Below are 27,566 nucleotides of genomic sequence, written 5' to 3' on the forward strand. Positions count from 1 at the left end.
GCTACAACATCTCTGACTGGGATCGCAAACCAGGAGAAACAGGTGGAAACGCAGGCAGATCGCCGACTAACAATGTTAGCATCCGGCTTTAGCAATGCGACTCTCACTAAATATACTCTCGTCTTCATTGTCTCGTCCTCCATTGCGGTGAGCATCGCAGACACGAAGTATCTCTTCTACATCCAAGTCGTGCCGCATCTATGGAGCTACTGGCAATGGTGGAGGGTTTTAATCTGGCAGGTTAGTGCTAACGAGAGGCCAGGAACTGATTGGAAATATCCACTAACATGCTTATGTTCGACTAGATGTGCTACACCAATTCTACAGAAGTTCTGCAGGCATGTATGGTTCTCTACAATCTGCGCGTGGTGGAACGATTATGGGGAACAAGGAAGCTTGCTGTATGCGTATCCCGATTATTATAGCTCCGCTTTACAGTCTCCATTGCAAGCTAAATCACCTCTAACCCTGCGACAGAGCTTCATCGTCTCGACACTTCCCTATACTACCCTCCTCCCGCCTCTACTGCTATCCCTTCTCCTCCGACCCCTCACCCTAAACACCCTCAACTACCTCCCCGCCGGCCCAACCGCAATCCTCTTCGCCCTTTTGGCCCAATATCACGCTGCCATTCCAACAACCTACAAATATCACATATCTACCTCCACCGGCGCTTCCAATTCCCAGGCCCTAACCCTCCGCTTCAGCGACAAATCCACAGTCTACTTCCTCGCCTTCCAGCTCTCCCTCTCCCAGTTCCCACACTCCCTCCTCCCTGCAGCCGTAGGCTGGATAATTGGCTGCGCCTGGCGTGCAGAGCTTCTCCCGGGCCGGTTCTCCTCTCCGTCCTGGCGGATTCCACCCTGGGTCTACGGCGGTCAGGAAAGTGCGTTTGATCGACGTCAGCGCAGTGACATTATAGGACAAACCCAAACATCACACGGATCAGAGGCAGAGCGCTACGAAGGGCTGCGGCGACGATTAGAGGGCGAGAGTCGTGCTGCTGCAGCGGCGACGGGGGAAAGAGTCCGCGGAAGTGGAAGTGGAGTTGACGGTGGGGATACGCAGCGACGGGGCCCGTTGGCCGGACAGATATTAGATCGATTTCGAGGGGCGTTTTAGATAAAATCGACTTTTAAGCCGTACGGCTATTGCACTTATTATAGATGGCCTTTTCATTTTCCACGGCGCCTTAGATCAGTGTACTTTTATCCCATTTGCATGCCTAAAGCCATAACTACCGCTAAAGTTCCAGTACCGGACCTTTGCATGTATGTACATGTATACAAATAATGCTGATTTTTCTAGGAGAATGCAGGACGCTACAAATGTTGGGAGCAAAAAGTGGTGCAAGTGGGAAATGTGGGAAGAAAAAATGGTGACTCGGATTGAGCACGAGAGTTTAGAACAATCTGTGCCATATGGCACTGTGTTCTACCAAAAGAAGTCATCACCCAAATCCAGGTTCGCTAGAGGGTCCGGGAGAGAAAAGAGAGAGGAAACATCGCCATATTAATAAGTAATTAGCCATCCATTCTTGGGCGCGTAGAACCCGTAAGACACCTCTAAAATGAAGCGCCAAAACAAATTTCGTATAAGCATGGAGGTAGACTAGGTGTCCCTTCGCAGAACCAAAAAATGCATTGCCCAAAGAAAAGAAAGGACGCCTCAGGCACCCTGGAAGCAAAAAAAATGAATGCAGATACAGTCATTTCTGTCTCGAGACAACCAACGCAGGAATATCCGGGAACGCTGCGGGGGTAATATACAGAATGCTGTGGGGAAAAAGAGAATGTGTTGACTGAATTCGGAGTGGAGATGGATGTATCCCTGCTTATCTGCCATTTGACTTGCCCTTCTTCATGGTCTCCTTGCATTCGTTGCAATACCACTTGACTAAAGACAACAATCAGTTAAGAATCTTTCAGGGGGTTCGAAGGGGGGGGGAAAAAAAACCAAAACTCACCACTCTTTGACGGCGGCCTTGTCAGCCCCACACACGACAAATGGAACCACTCCCTAGGACAATTCTCCATATCGCACGCAATCATGTCTCCAAAGCTGATTTGGTTACAGTAACAATACCTCAGCTCCCCTTCATCATCCTCGTCATCTCCATGTCTAGAAGAGTCCTCGTCCTCAGCGGCATTGGCAGCCGCCAGCGCCAATTGTCTGGCAGTAGCAGCTGCAGTACCAGTATTACCCGCTCCTTTCTTGTGGGAGCGTTTAATAGTAGGAGCAGGGTTGGACCCTTCAGCAGCAGCCGCTGCAGCCGCGGTGGCTCGAGATGGCCTGGAGGATCGTTGCGACTCCGCAAACGTAGATACAACGGGGGTAGAAGTCTTTGAAGAGCGGCCCTTAGAAGTGACACTAGGTGGGATAGGAGAGTGGGTATTGACAGCATCCTGGGGTTCCATTTTGGCTGTGGTAGCTGTGGCAATAGTAAGGGAAACTTCGCGCTGTGTGTCTCGTTCGCCTGGTTTGGTAATGACCATGGAATCAGCTTTCGGCTCGACACTATTAACACCGGTTTTGGAGGAAACAGCAGCACCGGGGGAACTAGGCTCGACTCTAGGGCCAGATGATGAATCCTTGGGCGCGGGAGCTTTTATGTCCAAAATACCTTTATCTGCAATGGAGGCCGGGTTAGAAGAACGGTCCAGATGGGCGGGTCCAAGTCCAAGAGACGTACTAGAATTGAGGTTCCGGTTGGAAGTAGCAGATGAAGGTCGCTGGCGGCCATTGCTCGCGGCAGCGGCAGTTTGTTGCAAACGAGCGGATTGAGGCCGGTTGGAGGCGCTTGGGGGAGGAGTACTAGTTTTGCCAACAGGGTTAACACTAGGAACAACAGGAGATGGAGCAAGCGAAGAGTCGACGGTCGAGCTGATCGTATTTGTTCTGCTTGATAACACAAAAACACGCGAAACGTTAGAACCAAAATTGAAATCCTCCTTGATCCTAGGGTGATATTTGGAGGATTTCAAAGGCAAAACATCTTGAACATACCTTTTCCGCGACGGAGCGGTAACGTTTTGAGCCCGAGATCTCTTTTTGCCGAATTCAGGGACAGGGGATTCTTTGACACCCGATCTACCCGCGTTTGTCGCAGCACTTGCCGAGCGTTCCATTGCCGCAGATGTTGGTGTGGGCACTGCTTTTTCAATACGCCTCCTCTTCGATGGTCCTGCGGACGCAGCAACGTTCTGATTGACCTGTGAAGCCTCTCCAGCTCCAGCACGACTCTTCGCGGGAATGTTACCTTTGCGAGCACGCGACTCATCTACCTCCGGTTCAACCTGATTGCGACGTTGCTTTCTGCCACCTGCTTCTCTTCTGGATTCGCGGTGTGTTTCGTCTGCATCACGATCTCTTGTCGCAGCCTCTCGCCTTGGACGTTCCGATCCAGCTGTTCCACTAGCTTTAGTAGGTTTATTGAGGTATGCCCAGTGTGTGCGGCTTCCAATCCGAGCCTCCTCGGAGATTTCGTTTTCAACATAAGGATAAATCATCTCCAACCGGTTGACATCTTTCTTAAGAGAGAGGAATGCGTTTCGAGCGACGTGATTTTTCTCGTCCATGGTAGGTAATAGGTCAGTGAGGGTGTTCCGAATATTCTGAAAAGCCTGCCTCCTCGCAGCCGATCTCTCCGGTGATTCCGTTTGTAGACCATCCTATTCACAAGCCACGCACACATGATGTTAGCAAAAGAGAAGAAAGGAAAAAAGGAAAGAAAAAGACATCCGCAAGTCAAAAGGGTACAGTTCCCAAAGGCTGTAAGAAAAAGGGAGAAGAAAAAGTCCCAAAAGAAACATCCACTTACAGTCTGGAACCCCTGCGCACTCTTCGCATCAACCGACCCATGAATCGGAAACGGCTCCGAAATTAACTCTGCCGCAACCTGCAACAACTTCGGCAGCTGTGCTTCCAACGCAAACGCCTTCCCATCCACTTCATTCAGCAACGACGTATGCCTCCGGAACTCTCTGGGCAATGCATCGATCGCATCAGTGAAGTGGTGGATTCCAGGATATAGCCCGGCTGGGTGCTGGCTCGCAGCGCCGTACTGGCCACCGCCCCCAGCGTAAGATCCAGCTCCGCCGTTGCCGGGTCCGCCTGCTAGGCTGGGGTTGTGGGCGTGATTGTTGAATGGGTTGACGACGTGGTTCAGGATGGATGTTCGGCCGGCGGTTTTAGATTGACGGCTGGGGTTGGTGCGGGTTTGGCGGAGGGTGGAGGAACGGACGTTGGATGTGCCCATGGGGCCGTTCGAGGTGGCCATGGCAGCTCTGGGAGGGTTACCGTTCGGGGACGGGGTAAGAATGGAGATTTAGATATGGTGAGCAATATTCTTTCGCTTGCACAACCTGTAGGTCAGGGACAAAATGTGTTGGACTTGATTGAGCAAGGCCGGAATGCGGCGATGCGACCGATCAGACAAACTTGGTGGATCGCAAGAAGGGCAAAGAGTAATAGTTAGAGCGTGGCAAGCATGATGAGCGACTGTGAATGCCCGTGAGACCGATAAACAGTGAGATCAAGCAGTAGCAGATGCACAGCGGATCAGGTCAGGGTGAGATCGAGAGCGAGCAGCGAAGACTCTCTTTCGGTTCTTCCCCGGCGCGACCAAATGGACTTGCTTATGTAATTACTGCTTAGTTCTGGCGACGTGAATGGCGTGAGAATATCCCTCCATACGAAATACAGGGATTGGATCTTCGCTGCCGAATTCTTCATAGTTGACAGTTTTCAAGTGAGAATCCACTGTTTCCATGTGAATAGCCATTTTCCAGATCTTTACGGAGTACAGCCGTTGAAATCGCGTCTTTCCCGCCCCTTTCGACGCTCAGCAAAATCGCCAGAACGCCTGGCGTGGCAGAATATACGTCATTCTTATATAAGCAAATAAAGTTCTTGGGTCATCAATGTCCATTAGCTAATCACGCTCAACCGGCTTCACATTTTCCCGAAAAAGGTAAAACGCAAACACAAAAGTCTATATCAAGACTCAATTCTTTTTTTTCCCACCAGAGAAGAAGTATATTCTTCTTTTCTGGTGATGATGTGACAGAAAAAAGATGCCATCAATGCTGATTCTGATGCTACAAGGAAACTCGTCACTGAGTAACAAGCATGAAGGAAAACAAAACGAGAGGCAAGCCAGGTCAGGGTCATGATTAATATAGACATGGTTTAAGGCGATGAACCAAGGGAATCAAGGGATGAGGGCAGCAGGAAAAAAAAAAAAAAAAGGAAGAACAAAGCAAACACCACCCTAAGTTTCACAACTTGAATTTATTCTGCGGTCAAAAAGGGCACAGGAAGAATATGTATGCATGTTGTACAGCTGCACGGGAAACAGCCAAAGGGGAGGGGAAAAAGGAAGAAACACAAAAAACAAAATCTGAGTTTAAGGATAAGAAGACATCAGGAATAGAAAAGAAAAAATATGCTTCATCACCCATTCACACATCCATTTCTAATCATCTACTGCCCCTTCAATTTATCCTGATGCACAGTAAATGCATCCTGCAACAATTCCTGCTCTTCTTTGATGTGGCTAGCCTTCAATCCGGTAGCGACACTGGCACTTGGGTTACGACCGGCGTAGAGGACGTGGCGGCGGTTGTGATGCTCGGTGTTGTTCAGCAGAGTCTCAATGCGAGGCTGGACGAAACTCCAAGCACCTGCGTTGAGTGGTTCCTCCTGACACCAGACGATGTCCTTGGCATTGGGGTAACTGTCAAGGTTTTCCTTGAGTTGCTGCCATGGGAAAGGATTGAGTTGTTCAATGCGAGTGATAGCGGTGTTCTTGATTCCATTGGCATCACGGTGTTTGACAAGAGCGGCCCAGACTTGACCTGAACAGAGGATGACACGCTCGATCTTCTCGGGCTCTGCGATAGACTTGCCGTGTTCGGTCTCAGGGATGATCCAGCGGAAGTGCGAGTCTCCAGTGAATTCTTCGATCGAAGATCGGCAGAGTGGGTGACGCAGGAGGGATTTTGAGAAGAAAATCACGAGTGCTAAAAAGAGGAATTAGCCAACCAGGCTCTACGTAGGAGAGAATAGAAACAACGGGTGCTTACGTTTTCTGAATTGACGGTTGATCTGTCTGCGGAGGATGTGGAACAAGTTGGAAGGAGTAGTCATGTAGGCAATCTGCATGTTGCAGTCCTGGTGCTGGCGATCAATCTTATCCGGTGATGGGAAGACACGAGGATCCTCGTTGGAAAGCTGGAGATAACGCTCCAGTCTGCCAGACGAGTGCTCAGGGCCTTGACCATCGTAACCGTGGGGCAAAGACATGACCAAGCCGGATCGCTGGAGCCATTTCACTTCACCGGAGGCGATAAACTGATCGATGATACACTGAGCATTGTTGGCAAAGTCACCGAACTGAGCCTCCCACATGACGAGAGCGTTGGGCGAGGTCAAGGAGTAACCGTATTCGAATCCGAGCCTGCAAAACCCCCGTTAGATACATCTTCCATCCCACGGAGTGGAAAACTATATACTTACACGCCAAACTCACTCAGGGAGGAGTTAGAGATAACAAATGTTCCCTGATTCTCAGAGATGTGCTGCAGAGGCGTGTACGTCGCCTCGTTCTGCTGATCGTGCAAGACCGCATGACGCTGGGAGAAAGTACCACGCTCAACATCTTGACCGGAGACACGGACATGATGGCCCTCGTTGCAAAGGGTACCAAAGGCAAGAGCCTCAGCAGTGGCCCAGTCGATGTTGTTTCCTTCGTCCACAGTCTTCTTTCTGTTCGCCAAGATACGCTTGAGATTACGGTGAACACTGAATCCCTGAGGAGTTTCGCCGATCTTGTCGCCAATCATGCGTAGAGTATCACGAGAGACGCCAGTAGGGAGGTGAGGAAGGACTTCGGTGGCAAGTTCCTTGGGAGACTTGAATCCGTTCCAGGCAGATGTCAGCCATTCTCTGCTGGTAGGCTGGTACTCCTTGCTGCGGTCGAAGCTATCGTTGAGCATTCCCCAGACCCACTTCTTGTGCTCCTCGATGTCCTCCTTGGTGAAAGTATTCTCCTGGAGGAGCTTGTTGACGTATTTGTCCAATTGGGTAGTCTGGTCTGCAATACGCTTATACATCAACGGCTGTGTGAAAGCGGGCTGGTCAGTTTCGTTGTGACCCTGTTTACGATAGCAAACAATATCAATGACTACATCGCTCTTGAACTGAGCACGCCAGTCGGCGGCCAACTGACAAACGAAGTTGACAGCTTCAACGTCGTCTGCGTTAACGTGGAAGACGGGCGCTTCAATGGCCTTGGCGATATCGGAACAATACGGGGTGGAGCGAGCGAAACGGGGATCAGTAGTGAAACCAATTTGGTTGTTCACAATGATATGGATCGTGCCACCAGTCGAGTAGGCAGGTAGTGAGTGGAAGCCCATGGTCTCGTACACAATACCCTGAGCGGCAAACGCAGCATCACCATGAAGCAGCACACCCATTGCGCTGTTGAAATTCTTCTCATCATTGTTGTAATGCTGAATTGCGCGGGTTTTTCCGAGCACAACAGGGTCTTCGGCTTCAAGATGGGAAGGGTTCGCAACCAGGGAGAGCTGCACACGTTTGCCGGAGGGTGTTGGACGTTCAAAGTTCATGCCAAGATGGTATTTCACGTCTCCAGAGCCTTCATCGGACGGTTCCGCCGTACCGGTGAATTCGCTGAAGATCGACTCGTTGGGTTTCCGAACAACGTTACTTAAAACGTTCAAACGGCCACGATGAGGCATACCGATTACAATATCCTTGATGCCATAATCGACGCTTCGGTCAATCAAGGCCTTCATTCCGGGAACCAGAGTTTCACAACCCTCCAAACCGAATCGCTTGTCGTTGGGGAATTTCGTCGCGAGGAAAGCTTCGAAAGAGGTACTCCAGATGAGGCGGTCCAAAATGCGTCGCTTCTCATCGACGGAGTACTTGTAGGGCTGGGGGATCTCAACACGGTCACGGATCCAGTCACAGGGCTCACGGTCTGGAATGTGGATATACTCGATGCCAAAGGAACCGCAGTAAATCCGCTCGCAAGCCCCAATGATCTCGCGGAGGGTCATCTTTTTTCTCGTCTCTGTCTCAAAACGAGGAAGAATGCCGGGACCAAGCGCAAACTCTTGATCCAAATCAGCTTCCGTAAATCCATAGTGCTCCAGTTCCAATTCCTTGGGTTTGGAATATCCGAACGATTCAGCCTCTCCGCGGATGCCCAACGGATCGATCTTCGCCTTGTGGTGACCACGCGCCTGGTATGCACGGACGAGGAGCTGGACTTTTAGGTGGTTCGACACTTCGGCTCCGGCAGCGGTGCGGGAGGTGGGCATGTGCTGGGGAACTCCGCCGGTAGGGGTTGGGACGAGAGTCGGGGGAGGCTGGAAGGCCTGGGAGATGGGCATATTTCCCTCTTCGATGTTGTGGAAGTACGTCTGCCACGAGATGTGGACGCTGGACGGGTCTTTTCTCCACGCGAGATACATCTCGTCGATATAGTCCGCAGTGTTGCCTTGAAGGAACGAGTCATTGGGATCCTATAATCACAGAAAGCGAAAGCAATAAAGCGCGCGCCATTCAAGTTAGTTTCTTCTTCTACACCTAAATATGTGTTTTCCGTCTCAACTAGTCTTGATTTCTGCAGTGCCATCTACTCTTCTCCCGTCCCATTTCAACATTATTGTTTTATTGGTTGAAGACGAAACGATCCAGCAGAAATCACACACTTCCATGGGCAATTGGAAGGAGGGGAAAGAATTTATAGGTCAAAGCACTCACCACCCCTTTATTCGTTTCTTCAGCGGCGATCGCATATTGCCTCCGCTGCTTCCAGGCTTCCTGGGCAGCAACCAGCGCCAGCGGTCTTCGTGTCGCAAGGCCAAGGTTCGCACGAGCGGAAAGCGACGTGGGTTTCGAAGAGGAGGCGATGCATCGCGCATTGCGCACGTACGGTGTTTTTCTCAAGAGGCCAGCGACCTCTGAGACTTTAGAAGACGACGATCTAGTAGCTCGCAACATTTTGACTTTTTTGGGGGACGGGAAGGAAATAGGAGGGCAAAGGTTCAAAGGAGTAGGTGAACAAGTAAAGAGAACAATGGAAGTCCAAGAAAGGATGGATGGTTAGGATGTGTTGAAAAACCGACAGGGAATAATTTTTTTTTTGTTTTTTTTTTCTCCCTCTTTTCTGCTGGTGATAATAATAACCAAGAGGCAGGAATTATCGACTATGTCGTTCCGCCTCACACGATCTCGTAGTCATGAGAGAGTCCCTCTGGTGAACTCGCAGGGGACCAACTCAGTTTGCAAATAATTTTAATTTTAATTCTTTTTTTGGTCTGAAGGAATGGGATGGGGGAGGGAGAAAAGAGAAAAAGGAAGAGAGAGGCGGTGATGGGATGACAGGTGTTCTGGACGGTTAAGTTTTGATAGGGGGGAACGAAGGAACCAGAAAAATTTCAGGGCGGATGTTTCTCGGCACTGCGCAAAACCAGGCTAGAGGGACCCTTCCCGGGAACACCTTGCAGCTTATTAAAGGACGGGGGAAAAAGTGGACAGCTAGTTGGCAAAGCTCTGGGAAGAGGTTCGCGAGGAGCAGGTATTCCGACTGCAAAGCAGGCTTACACAACCAAGTAGTGGGATGCAGACAAGAGAAGGAAAAGAAGTAAGCTCTACGACTGGAAATAAATAAGCCAGGCCAGTGATTCTAAGATGAAATGACAATGTGGTTACCGAGCAAGTGTCAGGTCGCAATCCAAGCCCTTGGACGCATCAAACAACCTCCTGTCTGAAGTTGAAAAAGGTTAATCCGGGTAAAAGTTACTCTGGAGGCAAGTTGCCGGGCACCGCCCAAGCACCACTATATATATATCCAGTGAAAAAAAAAAAAAAAAAAAAAAAAAGGAAAAATTAAAAAATTTCAAAAAAATCTCTCTGCGAACCACGAAGCAAGGCTGACGCGACGGGCAGTGCGCAGGCTCTTCGTCGAATCGTCGAATCGAGCGATATTCCATGGCATTGACTTCTTCCCTCCTTTGAGTTCATTGCTGCCGATCCCCGGTCTGTGGCGGGAACCCATCGCGGGCGCCGTGGACTGATACCAATCCGTGACAACACGGCACAGGCACCACATGGGAGATCTAGCCTCTTACAGCCTAGCGCCGAGCCTAAAACCGCAGTTCGCCAGCAGAACGCCAAGTTGATCTAGCCGCAATGGGTTTAGTGCGGCTGCTGGTCCAGAAACAGTCCTTGTAATGCCTCTGAAATTTGACAGCAAAAGGCATCCGATGACGTCGATTTTGTTGGGAATCCATTACATAATGCGCATCATCTTTTTGGCCGGAACTGCTGACTAAGCCCAAAATAGCCGCTGCTGGTTGGCCAGACGCGGGAATTGCCAAGGTGGCGGTGCAGCATGTGCAGCCGGCTGGAATTGGCTGCAACCCCGTGACTTAAATGCCGCATCGCCCACTGGCGGCTGACACATCACGAATGGAAGTCCACGCGACGATGCTTGTGATGGAAAACGCACGTTCGATCAAGACGTTTGCTGGTTTTCCTTCTTGCGTCTTCACTGTTCTTATGACATTCTCACTCTCATCTGCCACTTGCAAACAACAAACATGATCATCGCCAATCTGGGAGGAGTTTCCTGCTCTCAACCCGCCCAAAAAAAAAAAAAAAAAAAAAAAAAAAATCAAAAAATATTAAAACACAAGAAACTTTCTTAAGGTGAACAATGCGGAATCGGGCCGCGGAAGCGAGAACAGCATGGAATCGTCATCATCGGGCTCCGCATTCCCGGAGCTGCCCAATATCCTGCGATCTTCGACTTTTCAGAATCGGAACATGGGGAAAAAAAAAAAAAAAAAAGAAAAAGAAAAAGAAAAAGAAAAAGCAAAGAACAATAGAAACTGGTGAGGTGGCTCTCCAATGCAACTTGGCGACGGAGATGACGGCACTCCCACCATTGGTCTGCCAGAGACTGGGGTATCGATAGATCTCAGTGAATGAAAGGGGAAAAAGAACAGTAAGAAAGAAAAAGGCGAGAAAGGGAAAAAAAGAAATAGAAAATAGGATCCAAGAATCAAACAGCTACTCATCTGCGCTGCAAGGAGTGATTCCTCAGAAGTAAGAAACATGACCAAAGATGGGAAACGCTCGAGTAGGAAAAATATATGTAGAGGAGAGTTCAACCCATAGTGCGCAAGAATGCACGTGGGGAACAGGAATAAAGAAAAGAAGATGCTCGTAGAACAATGACCAATTAGATAAATGAGTCAACATAATAATAAATGGCATGCAGCAAAAAGGTATCAGAGGAACCAGCCCTTGATCTGGATCATATATGGCCAGAGCTCATGACTTCTCTTTCTACGACCTCGCCCTCACCGTCAGCTCCCGTACGCCTTCGCTCCAACACCCACCGATTGGCCCCCAATCCATCGGTCTCCTTCACATAGCTAATGCTCTCCGTTGCACTATTACTTCGGAGATGTCTTCGAATCACCTCCGGAGACCTGGCCTTGCCGGTTGCTAGCAAGTCCAGGTTCATTGAGTGCGGTCGTTCGGACGATCTGAGCCTGAGAGGGACGTCGTTCCGGAGAGACAAATCAGCAGGAGCCAACTCACCGTTCTCCACCAAAGGTGGCGAGCTCAATCCCATAGGGGAATTCATCACGGTACTCGCACGCTTTTGATCAGGTAAGATGTTGTGGAGATTGGGAAAACTTCCAAAGTTAGAACCGGCTGGAGCCGAAGCGGGTTGGGGAGATTGGCCCGCCTGGCTGGTCGCATTGCTACGCAGGCTTCCATTGCTGCCGCCAAAGGCTCCGCGTCGGAGCTTCATCAAGGCGCTTAGGGATAGCTCGTCATCTAAATGTCCCATATCAAGGAGCTGTGACAGTGGAGGGCTGGACAGAGATGGGTTGGACGGGTTAGAGTGATGACCAGCGTGCGGGGCCAACGAAACGATAGAGTTCCTAGTGCTCCATTCACTGCGTTCCGTGATGGGGGTAAGGCTGGGTTCTTGGAAATTAGCTCTGGCGCTATGCTTCCTCTTAATTCCTTCAAGCCCCATCGTGCCGAAATAGCCACCAAACGTACGCTCGCTCTCGCAATGAGGGTGGGAATGCGCATAGAAGCCAAACTCCTGCCCGTAGAACCCCTCATCGTCATTTTCAAGCGCTTCTGCGTTAGCAGCAGCGATCATGGGGTCGTCGTCAATATCGTCAGCATCATAAAAGTCAAACTCATCGAATACCCCATCCACTGCCATCATTTCCACGTTTTCGCTCGTGTGACGACTTTCATCGGCCGTCAGCTCGGGGTGCGACTCTTCGGTTCCATCGTGGTCACCAGATGCCTCGCTTCCACCGGGGCTCCTCTGGAACCTTCCCCTGCGAACGGCTTCGTTCGCGGCCTGAGCAAGAGCATCATGATATGCTTGGAGATTCCCATGTGTCAATACTGGAGCAGACTCTTGCAGCCCCTCTGACGATGATTTGTCCGATAGTGGACCAGACTTGTCTCCGAAATTCTCGTTCACATCCTTCGCTGGAGGCAGGGGCTTCTGACGGTCGGTTCCGTGCTTGCTCGAACTCGGCTGCTTCTCGAGCATTGAAGGTAGAGCATTGTCCCTACTACTTTTCCGTGCATATAGATGGCTGGCCTCGTCGTCGAAAATAGATTCGTCAAAGTTCCCACTTTGCATTTCCTCAGGGAGATCGCCAAACAGCCCATCGTCGTAGTATAAGTCGTCATCATGGCCCATGGTGTAGGGCGGGTCGAAGTTTTTATCGGCCTGGAGAACTTGCGGAGCGTGAGCCAAAAGCGCCTGGTTGGTATCTATAGTCAGAGATGGAACAGTAGTAGGCATCGGGGTTGTGTCAGCATTCGGAGGAACCACCCCGTGCATCGAGAAGGCGTCTTGGAGCTGTGAAACCTGTGAAGAAGGCGCTCCTTCCGAGCTGACGGGGCTCAGCAGCAATGTAGAGGGCGTAGCGAGTGGCTTCAATGGTTTCACAGCATTAAAATCAACATCCTCGCCTTCGTACTCATCCGCATCTGCATTGACTCCAGGGATCATTTCTTCTAGCCCGTCGGCGTCCATCATCGCATCGTAGTCAAACTCTTCCGATTCAAAATCAGCAGCGGGATTGCTTTGTTCTTTAGCCTTCCTCGCAGCTTCCTTTTCTTTGTGTTTCTCTTCAAGAAGCCTTTCTTGGGAAGCAGAGTCTCCTCCCGGTATATCAAAGCTAAATCTCGATGCACTGCTCGTCAAATGTTTAGGCAGTCCCGAGGGTGCCTGTGACGATGGATCGCGAACAGTTGACGGTCGCGATCGTAATGAAGGTGGTGTCTCGTCCTGTGCAGTTGTGGATGGCGGTGATGGCGCTTCTGGGGACAGCTCAGGCTCAGGTTGCGGCGGCAAAGATAAGGGAAGATCACGAGCAAATACAGGAACTGAGTACGACTGGTTTTCTGTTTCTGAGGGGCGCTCCTGGATATCTCTGGTGTCTGGATCCTCATCGTCGAAGTTTTCTTTGAACACGGGTTTGTGCTCCGGCTGTCGACTCCTGCGTGAAGCCCGCGCAGAGGAATCTGAGAAATAGCCTTCTTCCCCATGGCCCGACGATACTCTGCTGTCCCACGAATATGCTGCCTGGGCGTGGCTGAAAGTATGATTTGGTCGGCCTCGGGGAGTGGAAAAATCGTGGAAGAGCTTCCCACGGATCCTTGGATCATAGTCATCGGGCAACGCTGGAAGCGTTAGCTTTCCAATATTTATATCCTCAGCGCGTGTGCCTAACTGCGCTGATCGTCGACGAGCTAGAAGCGTCATGGGATTAAGAAGGTGCAATCTCATTCTCCCGCCTCGGGACGACGGTTGTTCAGGCATAGAGTCATAGCCACCGTCTCGCCGAGGCAGTGAGCTTTCCGGCTTAGCATCTCGAATCTGCAGGCTTGGAGCTCCAGCAGCGGGATCTGGTGCTTTTCCCTTGCCAGCCCCGCCGGTCGAGACGCCAGGACCCGCAGCGGCCTTCTGCCCACCGAAACTTCTTTTCCATGACGATATCCCCTTCTGCAGTCCAATTTCAAGGTGATTCGGCTTCTGAGTGTTTGTCAAGCTCGACAGCGGGCCCACGCTCTCCCCGGAACTAGAATGAGGTCTGGCGATGGGCTTCACGGGCCGCAGAGAGGGAGTACTGCTCACGGGTTTAAGGGCGATGCCTTTAGTCGGCTCTGTAGGTTTGGCTGCATGGGTATCCGTTTTCTGTCCTGCGCAGGGGCCCGTTCCGAAAATCGAGTCTGCCGTGGTGGCCGTGGCGGGGAGTTGGGGAGAAGCATGGGATGCGGGCGAAGCTGTAGCTGGAGACGGGCTCGGGCGGCGGTGATCACGACGCAAATAGGAAAAAACCGTAGACGACGGCATGGTCCTTAGAGAGCAAAAAAGGCCAAAGACGCCTTCAGGGCAATTGCTCTCCGCTCAAGGATCGATGACGCCCGAAGACCGCCCGGACGCCTGGGCAGTCTATACCCTGTCAGTTAGCAGAGCCTTACCCCGCGAGATCCCAAGCCGTTTGTTGGTGCTTCGCTTGGCTGCAATTGACCGTAATTCATAGCAAGCATATACCTTTGCCATCTCTTGGGGGATAGAAGAAAGGGAGCCGAAGCCAGGATATTGTGTGATAGGCACTGATAGGCTTCTGCATGAGAATATCCAAAAAAGTTTAGTTGACTAGTCAGTTTTCTGTGTGCTACCCTGAACAGGACCCCAGTTCAATTTCCCTGTTGTTTTTTTTGCAAACCAAACAGACAAGGATTCGCCTTCGATCCTAGAGCTTAAAACCGCCGCCGCTAAGATTCATTCAACCTCTGCCGCCACCCGTCGGAACCTTTAATACTCCGTAGTTTCATCTGAGTTTCCAGGGCGGCTTTATTTTTTTTATTTATTTTTTCCCCGTTCGTCGAAAACTAACTAAATGATCAATCATACTCCGTACAGTAAGGTTCGAAACCGCCTTCCATCTCACACAAGCCAGACTAAGTTTCCAAACCCTAACGCCAAGGTGCTAATGAATGCACTATCCCTAATATAATTAGCATCCATTCCAGATATATTTAGAAACTTGAACAAGTACAATCCTGAACCGAACATAGACAAAATGCCATGGTTCGGTATTGTATCAAAAATATGTACTACCTCGATCCCCCAAAGGCAACATCCCCAACTTACACAGGAATGCGCTTGGCACAATTAACCACTATCCGCACCAAATGGCGCGAAATCTTGAAGATTGGAAGCGGAAATTAATCAGTTGTATGATATGCAGCAAAAAATTTACTACTGCTCAGATTGCTGATGCTGCTGAATGCAGTGAGCATTCAGTCACAAATATTCGCATGAACCTACAGTTGTTTGGCAGCAAAAGGCCACCCCCAAATTGTGGAGGTCATCCACAAAGCATGACTCCATCTATGCTTGAAGCTCTTTGTGATCATCTCACTGAAAAGCCTGGCCTATATCTTGAAGAGATGGCAGTTTTTTTGTATGATAAATTCAATGTTTCAATATCACTTTCCAGTATTAAAAGGACTCTTTCCTCTGAAGGCTGGACCAAAAAGAAATGCCAACAAAGAGCAAAAGAGCAGAACCCAGATTTATGAGATTTCTACCTTCACAAACTATCTGATTTCTGTTCATATCACCTGGTTTATGTTGATGAGTCTGGGTGTGACAAACAGATAGGATTTAGATGGACAGGTTGGTCTCCAGTTGGAGTGACACCAGTTCAAGTAACAAGGTTCCATCAGGATCAACATTATCAAATTTTGCCTGCCTATACTCAAGATGGTATCATTCTTTCTCATGTATTTACTGGCTCAACTGATGCTGCTGTTTTTGAAGATTTCATCAAGCAGCTTCTCCAGCATTGTGGGAGGTGGCCAGACCCAAAGTCTGTGCTTGTTATGGACAACGCGTCTTTCCATCACTCTGACAAGATTATGGAGATGTGCTCTGAAGCAGGAGTGAAAGTGTTGTACCTGCCACCATATTCACCAGACTTGAATCCCATCAAGGAGTTCTTTGCAGAGCTGAAGAGTTACATTAAGCAAAACTGGCATTCGTATGAGATGTTTCCTGATCAAGGTTTTGATACCTTCCTTCAAAGGTGTGTTGATGTGGTTGGTGAGAGGAAAGAGAGTGCCGATGGTCACTTTTGACATGCTGGTCTAACAATCGAAGAGCATAATGGAGAGATATGAGTCGGAAGAGCCTTCACATTTACTTTAATGCATTGCAGGCAAGAAACTCATTGGGGGAATAGATTGTGTAGAGTATCTAATAGATCTTCTAGTCCAAAACTAGTAAAGAGATAAATCGTCAATTTGCCTTTGGCCACATCAGATGCACTCCATAATACAATCTGTGTACCATCTCAGTACAAGAGCATCATCTCATTACTCTGTTTCTGGCTCAGAAGTCGGTTTGTGGATGATTCCTAGCGATAACTCCCTCTTCTCAAAGAGGAGGTGAAGATAATGTAGGCTCTAGCCCCGGAAGAGCCTATATGGTTCATCGACCCAGCACTCAATCTCCCGCAGAAGAACGGTAAAATCTCTTTTCTCCTGTCTAAAGACCTGATAGCTGAGCAGGTACTCCTGTCCCGCCTTTTTCAGGTAGTCGTATGCTGTCTGCTGTAGATATAGGGATTTTGATACCTTCGAACCTGACCAATCTGAAATGAGAGGGGTATAGACAATCAAGATGGGCTTGACCAGAAAGCGCCATAACAGCTGCTCTTGCCAGAAGCCAGCGTAGTCGCTACCACAGACCTCGATGTAGTTGTATGACGCGCGCTCGTAATAACGACCAATTACTAGATTGAAAAGCTGGCAATTAAACTGGAATCTGTGGGAGTCGGAATCCACGTTGTAATTGAATCGTCCATGCCGTGGGCATTCAAAAGAGACGGTCGATCCACCCTGGGAATAGATATTGTTCATGCCGTATTTGTCGACGAGTCCACATTCAGGGCATGCGGCGCGGATGGCGAGCCTCCCAGTAGCTGGTGCTAGGCATCTGATGAGGCCATCACGATCGTTGATAATTTCCCGAATAATACCACCGACCCCGTCGCTCTTCAGAAACTCTTCCTCTAGGCGAATTCGATGGGTAATTCCATATCTATTCGAAAGTATCGCAAGGAGTTCTGTATAATCCGGAAGGAACTCTTGGAACTTCCCGGTATCCCGAAGACTTCGTTGGTAGGTAATGTTGTGAGATAACTATTTGCTCCCCTTTTGCTCTGTCCCACAGGTCGCACACCACCGTAACATCAGTTCCTATATCTTTCATTCTCCTAGCCAAAACAAACGCCAGTCCCAGGCTACACAATGTTCCGGGATGAGGCGAAGAATTGGGTTGAATGATAATGTTAATTTCTGTGCGGGCTTCGGGATGAGGGAGTAACGACCGCAGATAACCAGAATAATTGCTTTTGAATATGTAGGAACCACCACCCAAAGCGTGATGGGAGGTCGTATCATAGGTGATTTGCAATTTCTGTTGGTCTGCCATGGCGATTAGAATGGACATGATAACTTGGTACTTAAATTTCCTGAAGTCGACGAGAACAAAAACGAGGGAGATTCGGGGCGGGGGTTTTAAATTTATGAGGGGGTTCCCAAAAATAATACTGTACATGCATATTGGAAAGAGAAGCTGGAGCCGAGCAATGACAAATCTCTAACCTGATAGCTGGACAGATGAGTCGCACAGTTATCATATCTTATTCGACACTAAAGAATGCAATGATGGTGTGAGAGATCAGGCTTGCAGGAAACAACACAAGGCTGTGGAACTCCATCAAGTTGGTCTTGGCAAGTGCTCGTGCGGTTAGTTGACGAATCAGTTCTCTAGTTTACAGGTTAGCTCGGTTCGGCCCGATACGCGGTACGCGTGACTCCACTGCAAGCGCGTGACTCCACAACAAGCGCGTCGCGAAGTACAGTAGATCCCCGCTATAGCGAACCCCCATACAACGAATTCCCCTATATAACGGACGAAATCTCTTCCCAAATTTGAATCTCCCTACAAAATTCGTTAATCCCCGATAAACTGAAATTCGCTAACTATTTTGAATATTTTATAGGCAATTCGTTATAACGAGACCCAATGCCGCGCCGAACCGCTATTCTAATTGAGTGAAAGAAGGCCCTCCGGGCTCACAAGCTGCAGTATTCAAGCCTCAGCAACAAGGCTTTGAAGCAGTGGTTTGAGCAACACTATAATCAAACCATTGCTCTATCCTCTGTCTCCGAGATTCTATCGTCATGTTATGATTATCTTGAACAGACTGCCTGCCGCTCAGAGCAGAAGTGCTACTGTTGCGAGCACTGGCCTGAGCTTGAAACAGCTCTTTACATGTGGATTCAACAGGCGGAGAACCACATCCCTATCTCAGGAGAGATGATTCGGCATAAAGCAGAGTTCTTTTGGAAGAATCTGTCAGTCTGTTATGCTTCTCGAAGATGATGATATTCAGATGAGATCTTGGATCTCAGCTAAGCTATAGCTACAACGGGCTGACTAATACAAATACTTCAGACGGAAGGCGTAGCGTAACACAGTCTACAAAGACTGTGAGATGCCAGCATTCAGCAATGGTTGGCTTCACCGATTTCAGTCCCACCGATTACGCCTTCGGAGGCTCTAGATCTAGTTAAACGGCTCCGGCTGTACGAAGAGCAGCAAGATCAGGGAGATCAACAGCTAATTTGGCAGCTCAACAGCTACGAGAGCAAAATAGCAGCAAGAAGGCTTCAAACTCAGCAGCAGCAAGATATTCGTGCCTATTTTCAACGCGCACCCCTATATAGCGAATTCCCCTATATAACGAATCGAACAAGCTTCCAAATTTAAATCGCTATAGCGGGGATCTACTGTATTCCGTGCTTCCTCCCCCTCCATCTTTCATGCTAGCCTTACCTACTTAGTTTCCCAGTCTTCAACTTTCATCTTTCCTCATAACTGCATATCTACATTTGATGTAGACACCGTTATGGCTTCTTGATGTCACACATGAAAAAGGCTCCGGGCGAACGCGCCACCAGCGATGTTATTTTACCCATGCAAGACCCCTACATGACCCAGATTACTGACGGAAGGAAGAATTATGAGTTCAGGAAATATTGCCTCAAGCCTAGTGTGAAAAGAATCTGGTTCTATCGGACTGCTCCGCACTCCAGCATCACCCATGTCTGCGAAACTAAGCCCGCTCGAACTCGAAAACCCGGCGATCTTCCTCTGGACAAAGACGGCCTGGGTAATGCCGAATTCGACAGTAAACACAAGGACTGGGATGGTTATGACTTCGCGTACGAGATGGTCACTGTCTACGAGCTCAAACGGCTGATAACCCTCAAGGAGATGAAAGACAAACATGGTTTCAAGTCAGCGCCGAGGGGGCTTGTTTACCTGCCCAGGTCAATTAGTACCAGTGTTAACTGGAAGCAACAAAAGCTGGTAAGCGATCTAAATCTTAGCTTTCGCTTGACCTTTAGCTAATTAAGGCAGTTGATCAACCGAAGAAAGCAATTCTCGGAGGCTTAAGCTAGGCTGTGGGAGCTCAGATGGGTCTGATGCAAGATGTTGTCACAGTCGGAAATGACGCGACCGGTTTATTCCAACTTAACTTAACTACAATATAATATTTGCGGACCACGTCCATTTTGTTCGAGTGGATGAGTTTCCCATTTTTCCTTACCCCCGCTAAGGCTTTCAGCTATTCGACCCATGTTCTTTTCAAGTGCGTATAATTCTCTGGAGATCTCTGCCCAACAAAGTTCCAGATCTTGAATACCAGGGTCCATTATTAACTTGTAAGTTACACCTTCATTCATATGACCAGCATGGTTCAAAGCATAGCTGATTGCAAATTAGGCTAACCGGTTTATATAAAATTGGACTTGAAGGAGACTGCACAGGAACTTAATTGGCCACACCATCAAAATTCTCCTCAACACTTCCCTTGCGGGGCAAAATTCTCTTCATCATGGTGGCCCATTCATGGATATCTCGAATAAAACGCCGTGCAGTTTCCTTTGTCACTCCTTGTTCAACAAGGAATCTTACATGTTCCTGATCTTCATAGACCAACTCAAGGTCAAGACCATGTGAGAGAGTTATAGCACATGCCTTTCTCCAATCAGCTTTATGTGTCTCATCAGACACTTGTTGTTCGTGCCATTTGCAGTATTCCGTCACAGCTTCATCTCGAGGGCCGGATATCCTAAGTCGTTCATTGGAGGGTAGAAACTCGGGCGGTGAAATGGCCATGACAGAGCCATGAGTGCTATGCCCTGGCAGGACATTAATGTTAATTGGAGGATATGGAGTTCCAATTGGGATGTTATTAGCTTTGCCTGACCCCTTTTCAAGTCTTTTTTGAGCCTCCATGTATAATGCTTCTCGGATATCGCCAGGGACATCTTCGTGAGTTTCTAGTTTCCCGCCATCATCAACATGTTTAATAAGGCTCGTCAGATGAGTTGTTCTAAGTTTGTCTGGTTTGCAAAGAAGCTTCCAGCACCCATGTATTTTCAGTACAAGTTTCGAGATATCGTGTAATATTGATACTTAGTCATTACAAAGTATATTACACAAGATACGCAGATGGATCCAAATATGGTTTAGCTTAAAACGTTAGAGACTTGGCATTAGGGGTTGGAAACAAATCTGGCTTGCAAGACCTGGAAGGCGGTTTCGAACCTTACTGTACCAATCCCACGGGTTCCAGGGTTAGATTTCTACAAAGCAACAAAGGCGCGGGTCCCTTTTCTTGCGTCAGGCTTGATGGCAAAATGGAATATTTATGTAACTAAATCTATCACACGCTCATGTACGGAGAACTATTCGATACCAAGGCTGAGCCAGATGCTTATTAGCCCATATCAACATGGAAAATGCCGGTTCCAACTCCAGGGGGCTATGCAGACGATTATGCTTGACAACAGGGTATTAAAAAAGTAATACACAATAAACACATTTGCGGAGTGGAAAAATATTAAAAAATAAATAAATAAATAATAAAAAAAAAAAAAAAAAAAAAGGAGGGAAAGCCCCAGTAAGTTGTGCTGGCAAGAATAATTGAAACCAAAAATCCAAAATATCGCTGAGAATCGTATGGGAAAAGAACCATCAAAGCCGCGCTCACAGGTTACTCTCATGCGCAATCAGGAGGGAAATATTACGATCTGTGAGATCACTGAACTCCAAGTCTCCATCGATCAATCATATCTCTCTGCTTCTGGTCAATCAAGGTTGCCGGCTCGGCTCGAATCCCCGGACGATAAGTCGTCTGTGCGTAGTAGTGTGGGTTTAAGTTCACCGCTGGTAGCCCGTTCCCGTAGGCAGGTGCAATGAGACCATGGCTGTTATACGGCGTTGTTCCACTGTCCAGTTCATTGCCAAATGAGAGAAGCGGGCCTTTCAAGGAGATTTTGGACATGCGGTTAGCGGCGAGCAATGATTGTCGACTTGCCGCAGCTCCACTGCCTGAGGAATATACCTCATTCGGTGGCTGCATCCCGACTGGGTGCGCTTGGAGAATATTAGCCATACTCCGTCGACTAGAGATTTTATTAGCGTGACCATTAGAATTGCCCGCCTCGGCCTCTGCTTGAAGACGATTCCGTCGTTGAGCAAGAGTTTCTTCCTCAGGTTCCCCATCTTCACTTGGCGGCTTTTCAGGAGGTTTCTCGTCCCCGAATTTCGACAGTAGTTCGCTTGCAAAGTCCGAACTTGCCGTCTTCTCTTCCCGAGCCTTCAACCTTCTGACGCGCTGGGCCAAGGTCTCTTCTTCATCGCTCTCGTTATCTTCTAGTCCAGGGATATCAAGTGTAAACGCTGTGCTCGCTCTGTTGGCGGGAGGCTGAGGAGTCCCAGTGGGGCGCGGACGTGGAACAGGGGGCGGCTCTCCTCGCATTCGAGCACGCCGATGACTGAGCGGCTCATTTTCCTCTAGTTGTAGCTTTTCCATGAGGCCCAACGGTCGATTCTCGTCAGCCTGTCTGGACTTTTCGGGGAATAGTAGTGCAAGTGGTACGTCGTCGTCGTCAGGCTCCCGACATTCCGCTAGCCCAGGATCCTCCCAGGCCAGAGTGACATGTCGCTGGTTCCTATTCTCGCGCTGACGCTGTGCGACAGCATCTAGCTCGAGCAACGTTGAATGCATACCGTTTGGGAACGCAGTCGCAGCCGTACGACTTCGTTGCTTTTGCTCTTGTTTTCGCATCTGTAGTTCAGCCAGTAACGTCGTCGGTGGACCGATAAAGGCTTCTTCCTTGCCTTCGCTATCGTCGCTCTCAGAACCATCGGATTGTGGATCTTGCGGATCATCATACCGATCAGAGCCCTCTCCGTCACGCTCACGGTCATACGAAGTTCTAAAAGGAGTGGATTCATCTGCCCCATTGTTGCCCTCTATTTGGCCAGCGCTTTGCCCGGAGGGGTTACGACTGTGAGTTGGTTCTCCCACGTCAAGCGGGATTACCGATAGAGGCTTATGTTTCTCAGTCTTGTTTCGTTTCTTTATTTTCTCCTTCCCATATACTCCGGCTCCAATGTGACCCACAATAGGATGATCCGTAAAGGCGCTAACAGGCGCCAGTGCCGCAGCATCGAGGATACTATCTAAAGTAGCGACGGCTGAATTCTCCTTCACTGTGATGTCCAGATGTGTCGGTGGCTGCTCAAAAAAGGCGCTGGCACGGAGTTGGGGCGGTATCTGAGAAATTCTCTTGTTCTGCCTCAAAGGGGCATCGCTTTGGTTCTCACCCATGGGCAACCACGCTGCAGATTTCCGTTTGTCTGCGGGCATCGAGTTGATTAACTGGGTCCGACGTTTCTCCTGCTCAGACGTAGCGGGCTTCTTGGATAGCCGCTGGGGTAAATTTAATACCATCGGCACCGGAGCAGGGTAATAAACCATGTTTTCACCAGGCGTTGGCTCCTTGTGGGCCTGCGGTAGACTCGCAAGCGGAGGTTGGCTTAAGGACAGTCGTCGAGAGCTCGACTGCTCACTCGAATAGGCTGTGAAATGTACGCCATCGAAGTCCTTGAACAAGTTGGTGGCCTGCCGGTAGGTGTCTGTAGAACCTGCAGTCCCAGGGCGGTCTATTGGCTGTCCGTCGTAGACGGGAGCCCCCATGGTTGGTTCGTGGTATTGTGGAGGCTCCTGGGGTAAATGTATAGAAGGAGGATTCAATGTGGGAGGGATCGTAGATGGGATGGAAAATTCCTGTTCCGAGACGTTGTGCCGGTCTTCGTTTTCAGGCTCGATCACTTTGGCTAAGCGGGATGCAACAGAGCCAGATCGTAAACGAGCAGAGGCTTGAGAAGATGGAGGGGATTGTATCGACCGCCTAGGGGATGAAGACTGTCGCCGGGGGGAGTAAACGCCAGATCTGGTATCTATAGGTCCCGTGCACGACCCGACAGACTGCTTTCGTGACCTGATTGAACCTATCGGAGATCCCAGAGTCCGTACACCTTGCTCATCTTCCAAGTTCGCGATATTGTCACCACTATCCAATGCTAAACTGAGACGTTCAGCAGTCTTCTCGAGCCGTTCGACGTTTCCGACATAGGCGCCTTGCAGTGACTGAAGATCTGGCGTTGGATGGCATAGGTCCGGACCGTCCGTAGCGGGACTCTGTAGTATAAGCTCTGGGGACTGAGGGGAGGAGAAAGCCGTTTTTAAAGGGGTCGCTCGAGATGCGTCCGCGGATCTTTCGGCTTGCATCTCTTTCACATGACAATCGCGCTTCGATTTAGGGCCTTGATCAGCAGCGTGATAGTCGTCATCCTCCAACATACCATAGCTGGTAGTCGATGCCCCGCGGGAACGGATTACCGATTTCAGCGATATAGAGGGGGCTTTCTCGGTTGAAGCCGTTCTCATGAGCGTAGAACCTCCGAGGTTCTCGAAGTCGAGGGAGAGAGGCTCGAAGGACGCCTTCGGAAGGGGAGGGGAATCGGACGCATCAGAATCCGAGACATTCGAAGCGGCGTCATGGTCGTTCTGGGAGATGGCATTGTAGGCCATGTTGTCAAGGAGGTAGGATGTATCCGACAAACGGCATCAAGCTATCGATGCGGTTTCAAGGTGAATGTGATGAGAGCTGGAACAGCCCACGACCGGCGGTGGTCACGAGATCTCACGGCCCTACCTAAAATTCGAGGAGAAGGGATAGTATGATTCAATATGTCGGCCGTAAGGAAGATTTTATTGTCGATGCAGAAAACCACCCCCTGGCACTCATGCAATTGTTGGTAGATGGAAGACAACAGCCAGATACCAGATTCCTGTGAAACATGAGCCTGCTGCCCGGGAAGTGAAAATGCTAGGTTTCTTCTTGCTGACTGAAGCAGTCATCCACCAATCCGTGATGGTCTAACGGTCATGATTTCCGCTTGTCATTGTTCGATAACAAGCGCGGGAGACCGGGGTTCGACTCCCCGTCGCGGAGATAACTTTTTTTTTTCCCGCCCTTTTTACATATGTACCCATTTTCTTTCTTTCTTTTCTTTTCTTTTCTTTTCTTTTTTTTTTTTTTTTTTTGTCTCCCAAGTTCTCCGTCCCTTCGCAGACCCCTCTTTGTGCCACAAATACCAAAATTGATGGTTAGCGCCTTTCCAAGTTTTATTCCTCGACAAAGAAAGGTCCCTGCAAAGTTGCAATCCTTCTCCGCCCTACGACTCAGGCACGACTGCACTAGCTATCTGCAATTCCCGATGATATCTGACGCCACTTCAACCTCCTATCCCATGTTGGCCAGCAACCCGTCTTAACCCACAATCCACCAGTTTTCCCCATTTTCCATATCCCGCATTAATAATCCGGAATGGTCTAACGGTCATGATTTCCGCTTGTCACTTTGTATAACAAGCGCGGGAGACCAGGGTTCGACTCCCTGTTCCGGAGTTCAATTTTTTTTTTTTTTTTTTTTTTTTTTTTTTTTTGAGTATCCTGAACCAACTTCCCGCTGGGCAGGAAGTCCGGTATTGAGCGTGCATTTTTATTGTCTTATCGGAGCCACATATTCATTCTTTGTGCAATTAAAAAGAAATTTCCTGGCTAGGAACCTGGTTAACGACGGGAAACGATATATTTAACTCCATAGCCCAACGATCTGCAACTTGCTTTTGAGAACCACCGGGAGAAGGCATTGCATTCTATTGACAATCCTCACTGTCAACCCTGTGGCTCTCCGTAATTGGTGACGCAATAATGCGATCCACACTCCTTTGATGATTGATCGACGTTCCCTCGGGAGAGGCGTAGATAGTTAAACTTAACTGAAGGCGGAGATAGAAGAAAATATTCTGGCCTCAATCCCCGGATAAGTTGCGTCCCCTTTTTAAGGCTAGCATGTTCTAGCTCGTCATGCATATGGATGCTCTTGTTGCGTTTGGTGGCCGAAAGGAAGAAACCTTTTTCATGGTATAACTATCTTGATTAGAGAACGCCGTATATCCCAAAGTGCCCAGGGTTGCTTAATGATTTCTTTGCACCATCTCTCGTGTTCTTTGAGTCAGTGATTCCTAAATAAATGGAGGAGTCTGACGGGCACTCAGGCCGACTTATGAATGACGGAGGATTAACTCGGTTCCTGAAAGCCAAAACTGCGATGCTTAATATTTAAGCCTTCCTGGGGAAAGTAAGAATGGACCTGAAAAACGCTGATGTCTTCCCCCGGCTTTCTCGTCCATACCAGTCATCTACCGTAAAAAAAAGCATCGACTACTCCCATACATGTGTATATAGCCATACAAGAGATGGCTTCTTTCCATCGCTACCATATTCACGGACCAACAACCTCAATCAATTAGCAGGCGAAAAGCGAGCAGTTGGAACCCCCAAAGTTGGAGCATTGAGTTTTAAAATTGATAAACTGTAAGGCATCTGTACATGATATGGCGAAGGTCATACGTTAGGTAGCACTATCTGTGAAGCAGGCAATAAGAGACAAGCCCCGGGTCTTCAGTCGTGACACAGGAAAGTCTGAGATTTGCAGGCTACTCTAACTATCGAGTCCAGAGTGGATGGGTTCTCGGAATGCCACTTCACTCGGACGGTCGGACCTCGGGGACAGTTCTCCCATTATCACCGCTACGTTGTAGCGGGAGCTGTAGGGTACAATCGACATCACAAGAAACAACGAACGCGGTCGTGACTTATCGCGTTGGTTAGGCACGTGATATCGCGTTTCTTCTCTTGGCGCGCCAGCGCAGTGTCAGTTATATACACATATTTCTGGAAGGCCGTTGGATGGCATGGGAAGGGCGTTTAATTCCTCAAGATGGCATATTACGACATTGATGAAATTCTAACTGATGCACAAGTAAGTCAGTTACCCTGGATCAATGGTGCAGGAGGCTAATCGCTGATGCTTTCCAAGAAACTGCCCTGCACTTTCGAACTAGAGGTACCAGGGCTGGGTTTTCTCGATGGGAACGTCGGCGAAGACGTGCGTTTTGCCATGCCTAATGATATTGCCCCAATGTCAAAGTCAGGGAATTTGACTCTCGGAGTTTGTAGATCAAGGCCGGATCACGGTTAGATGTGCCCCTATGGCTGGGAGTAATGCTTGCGGTGGGGTACGCTTCCCTCAGCTTCCATTTTCCTGTCTCGATCGTGAGTTGATGCTGAGATCTTTTTTTTTTTTTTTTTTTTTTGGTACAGAGCCAAGGCTGGCTCTAATCCGCTGGTCAATCTGGATATCCCCCAAGCACTGTCGGAGCCGGTGATGAATGCGCTTAAGGCTGATCCGCGGACGGTGGACCTTCGATCTTTAGCGTCACATTTTTACAGACTGGGCGTGAAGATACTACAACTCTTCGAGGAAGAAGAAATGGTAGAGATTCTTAGTGATGTACGCACCCCGGACTGCTTCTTCGTCCCCGCCGCGGAGCCTTTAACGAGTCCATCTCTTCTTTCCCCTTTCCCCTTTCCCCTTTCCCCTTTCCCCTCGTTTGTTGACTACTCATTTTGTAGACTTTCAAAAAGCGCGCGATGCAAATTGCGGATCATGCCCACAACCCAACCGGGGCGCTGGGAGGTGGAGTTGAATTTTTGCGTGGCTTGGACGAAACTGAACGCCAATGTAAGTAGCGACTAAGTCTCCAAAATACCTCTTTTCCAGGCACCTTTTGCCATGTTCTCAGCTAGTAGAAGGCTGATGGACAGTGGTACAGTGTTTCGCGCTGCCCATGACAGTGCTAAAGAGGCCCGTGTCTGGGCTGGAGAGGCAAAGAAGAAGTAGCGTAGCTAAGCTTTATGAGTTTCTTGAGATCATTCTCTTTATGACAGGCATGACATGGTTGGCGTTTGGTAGGACACATGGTAGTATAGTGAACGTTGGTAATGAGTTCTCATCTGAAAGGGTTTGTCTTCATTCGTTTAGTGTTTCTTTAGAATCATCTGCTTGTACGGAGTACTCTGGGATTGTTTTTATACAAGCAATGATATCATCAATAT

The 27,566-nt window shown here is 49.0% G+C and overlaps 9 protein-coding genes and 2 non-coding genes across 11 annotated transcripts; 5 read left to right on the forward strand and 6 right to left on the reverse strand.

Moving 5' to 3' along the window:
* The first annotated feature begins 39 nt into the window (after nt 1–39).
* Nucleotides 40–1,184, forward strand: CIMG_01599 (uncharacterized protein). The gene is made up of 3 exons (XM_001247827.2): nt 40–240; nt 306–401; nt 478–1,184. The coding sequence occupies exons 1-3, from the start codon at nt 73–75 to the stop codon at nt 1,120–1,122; spliced, it is 909 nt and encodes a 302-aa protein (XP_001247828.2). The 5' UTR covers nt 40–72; the 3' UTR covers nt 1,123–1,184.
* Nucleotides 1,185–1,322: 138 nt separating this feature from the next.
* On the reverse strand, nt 1,323–4,562 carry CIMG_01598 (PHD finger domain-containing protein). Its single transcript, XM_001247826.2, has 4 exons — nt 3,821–4,562; nt 3,007–3,671; nt 1,967–2,814; nt 1,323–1,896 (listed from the first exon to the last, which is right to left on the reverse strand). The coding sequence occupies exons 1-4, from the start codon at nt 4,277–4,279 to the stop codon at nt 1,835–1,837; spliced, it is 2,034 nt and encodes a 677-aa protein (XP_001247827.1). The 5' UTR covers nt 4,280–4,562; the 3' UTR covers nt 1,323–1,834.
* A 348-nt stretch (nt 4,563–4,910) lies between these two features.
* Nucleotides 4,911–9,814, reverse strand: CIMG_01597 (oxoglutarate dehydrogenase (succinyl-transferring), E1 component). Its single transcript, XM_001247825.2, has 4 exons — nt 8,800–9,814; nt 6,520–8,558; nt 6,087–6,460; nt 4,911–6,023 (listed from the first exon to the last, which is right to left on the reverse strand). Exons 1-4 carry the CDS (start codon nt 9,037–9,039, stop codon nt 5,485–5,487), a joined length of 3,192 nt encoding a protein of 1,063 aa, XP_001247826.2. The 5' UTR covers nt 9,040–9,814; the 3' UTR covers nt 4,911–5,484.
* Nucleotides 9,815–9,837: 23 nt separating this feature from the next.
* On the reverse strand, nt 9,838–10,150 carry CIMG_12772 (uncharacterized protein; the record flags this gene model as incomplete). Its single annotated transcript, XM_001247824.2, has 2 exons — nt 9,838–9,877; nt 9,960–10,150. 2 exons carry the CDS (start codon nt 10,148–10,150, stop codon nt 9,838–9,840), a joined length of 231 nt encoding a protein of 76 aa, XP_001247825.2.
* An 830-nt stretch (nt 10,151–10,980) lies between these two features.
* Nucleotides 10,981–14,733, reverse strand: CIMG_01595 (uncharacterized protein). Its single transcript, XM_001247823.2, has one exon. The coding sequence runs from the start codon at nt 14,450–14,452 to the stop codon at nt 11,360–11,362; it is 3,093 nt and encodes a 1,030-aa protein (XP_001247824.1). The 5' UTR covers nt 14,453–14,733; the 3' UTR covers nt 10,981–11,359.
* Nucleotides 14,734–16,334: 1,601 nt separating this feature from the next.
* Nucleotides 16,335–17,065, reverse strand: CIMG_01593 (uncharacterized protein). Its single transcript, XM_001247821.2, has one exon. It carries the CDS (start codon nt 17,026–17,028, stop codon nt 16,573–16,575), a length of 456 nt encoding a protein of 151 aa, XP_001247822.2. The 5' UTR covers nt 17,029–17,065; the 3' UTR covers nt 16,335–16,572.
* Nucleotides 17,066–18,994: 1,929 nt separating this feature from the next.
* CIMG_01592 (uncharacterized protein) lies at nt 18,995–19,840 on the forward strand. The gene is made up of 2 exons (XM_001247820.2): nt 18,995–19,549; nt 19,601–19,840. The coding sequence occupies exons 1-2, from the start codon at nt 19,097–19,099 to the stop codon at nt 19,634–19,636; spliced, it is 489 nt and encodes a 162-aa protein (XP_001247821.2). The 5' UTR covers nt 18,995–19,096; the 3' UTR covers nt 19,637–19,840.
* A 1,447-nt stretch (nt 19,841–21,287) lies between these two features.
* On the reverse strand, nt 21,288–24,131 carry CIMG_01590 (uncharacterized protein; the record flags this gene model as incomplete). The annotated part of the gene is made up of 1 exon (XM_001247818.1): nt 21,288–24,131. One exon carries the CDS (start codon nt 24,129–24,131, stop codon nt 21,288–21,290), a length of 2,844 nt encoding a protein of 947 aa, XP_001247819.1.
* Nucleotides 24,132–24,468: 337 nt separating this feature from the next.
* On the forward strand, nt 24,469–24,555 carry CIMG_15025. The gene has a single exon. It is a non-coding gene; the product is annotated as a tRNA-Asp (tRNA).
* A 369-nt stretch (nt 24,556–24,924) lies between these two features.
* On the forward strand, nt 24,925–25,010 carry CIMG_15026. Its single transcript has one exon. It is a non-coding gene; the product is annotated as a tRNA-Asp (tRNA).
* A 1,369-nt stretch (nt 25,011–26,379) lies between these two features.
* Nucleotides 26,380–27,546, forward strand: CIMG_01589 (DNA replication complex GINS protein psf3). Its single transcript, XM_001247817.2, has 6 exons — nt 26,380–26,430; nt 26,488–26,556; nt 26,628–26,686; nt 26,772–26,961; nt 27,084–27,192; nt 27,284–27,546. The coding sequence occupies exons 1-6, from the start codon at nt 26,389–26,391 to the stop codon at nt 27,349–27,351; spliced, it is 537 nt and encodes a 178-aa protein (XP_001247818.2). The 5' UTR covers nt 26,380–26,388; the 3' UTR covers nt 27,352–27,546.
* The last annotated feature ends 20 nt before the right edge of the window (nt 27,547–27,566 follow it).

The sequence above is a fragment of the Coccidioides immitis genome (genome assembly GCF_000149335.2).
Source record: "Coccidioides immitis RS genomic scaffold supercont3.1, whole genome shotgun sequence".
NCBI lineage: Eukaryota > Fungi > Ascomycota > Eurotiomycetes > Onygenales > Onygenaceae > Coccidioides > Coccidioides immitis.

Coding starts and splice junctions, on each gene's coding strand:
- CIMG_01599 (XM_001247827.2), top strand. CDS start 73: ATGTTAGCATCCGGCTTTAGCAATGCGACTCTCACTAAATATACTCTC. Junction 241..305: donor GGAGGGTTTTAATCTGGCAG/GTTAGTGCTAAC, acceptor ATGTTCGACTAG/ATGTGCTACACCAATTCTAC. Junction 402..477: donor GGGGAACAAGGAAGCTTGCT/GTATGCGTATCC, acceptor ACCCTGCGACAG/AGCTTCATCGTCTCGACACT.
- CIMG_01598 (XM_001247826.2), bottom strand. CDS start 4,279: ATGGCCACCTCGAACGGCCCCATGGGCACATCCAACGTCCGTTCCTCC. Junction 2,815..3,006: donor ACCGCTCCGTCGCGGAAAAG/GTATGTTCAAGA, acceptor TGGCAAAACTAG/TACTCCTCCCCCAAGCGCCT. Junction 1,897..1,966: donor AAGGCCGCCGTCAAAGAGTG/GTGAGTTTTGGT, acceptor TGTTGTCTTTAG/TCAAGTGGTATTGCAACGAA.
- CIMG_01597 (XM_001247825.2), bottom strand. CDS start 9,039: ATGTTGCGAGCTACTAGATCGTCGTCTTCTAAAGTCTCAGAGGTCGCT. Junction 8,559..8,799: donor AAGAAACGAATAAAGGGGTG/GTGAGTGCTTTG, acceptor CTGTGATTATAG/GATCCCAATGACTCGTTCCT. Junction 6,461..6,519: donor TCCCTGAGTGAGTTTGGCGT/GTAAGTATATAG, acceptor GGGGTTTTGCAG/GCTCGGATTCGAATACGGTT.
- CIMG_01595 (XM_001247823.2), bottom strand. CDS start 14,452: ATGCCGTCGTCTACGGTTTTTTCCTATTTGCGTCGTGATCACCGCCGC.
- CIMG_01593 (XM_001247821.2), bottom strand. CDS start 17,028: ATGAACAATATCTATTCCCAGGGTGGATCGACCGTCTCTTTTGAATGC.
- CIMG_01592 (XM_001247820.2), top strand. CDS start 19,097: ATGTCACACATGAAAAAGGCTCCGGGCGAACGCGCCACCAGCGATGTT. Junction 19,550..19,600: donor ACTGGAAGCAACAAAAGCTG/GTAAGCGATCTA, acceptor TAATTAAGGCAG/TTGATCAACCGAAGAAAGCA.
- CIMG_01589 (XM_001247817.2), top strand. CDS start 26,389: ATGGCATATTACGACATTGATGAAATTCTAACTGATGCACAA. Junction 26,431..26,487: donor AAATTCTAACTGATGCACAA/GTAAGTCAGTTA, acceptor ATGCTTTCCAAG/AAACTGCCCTGCACTTTCGA. Junction 26,687..26,771: donor GGAGTAATGCTTGCGGTGGG/GTACGCTTCCCT, acceptor TTTTTGGTACAG/AGCCAAGGCTGGCTCTAATC.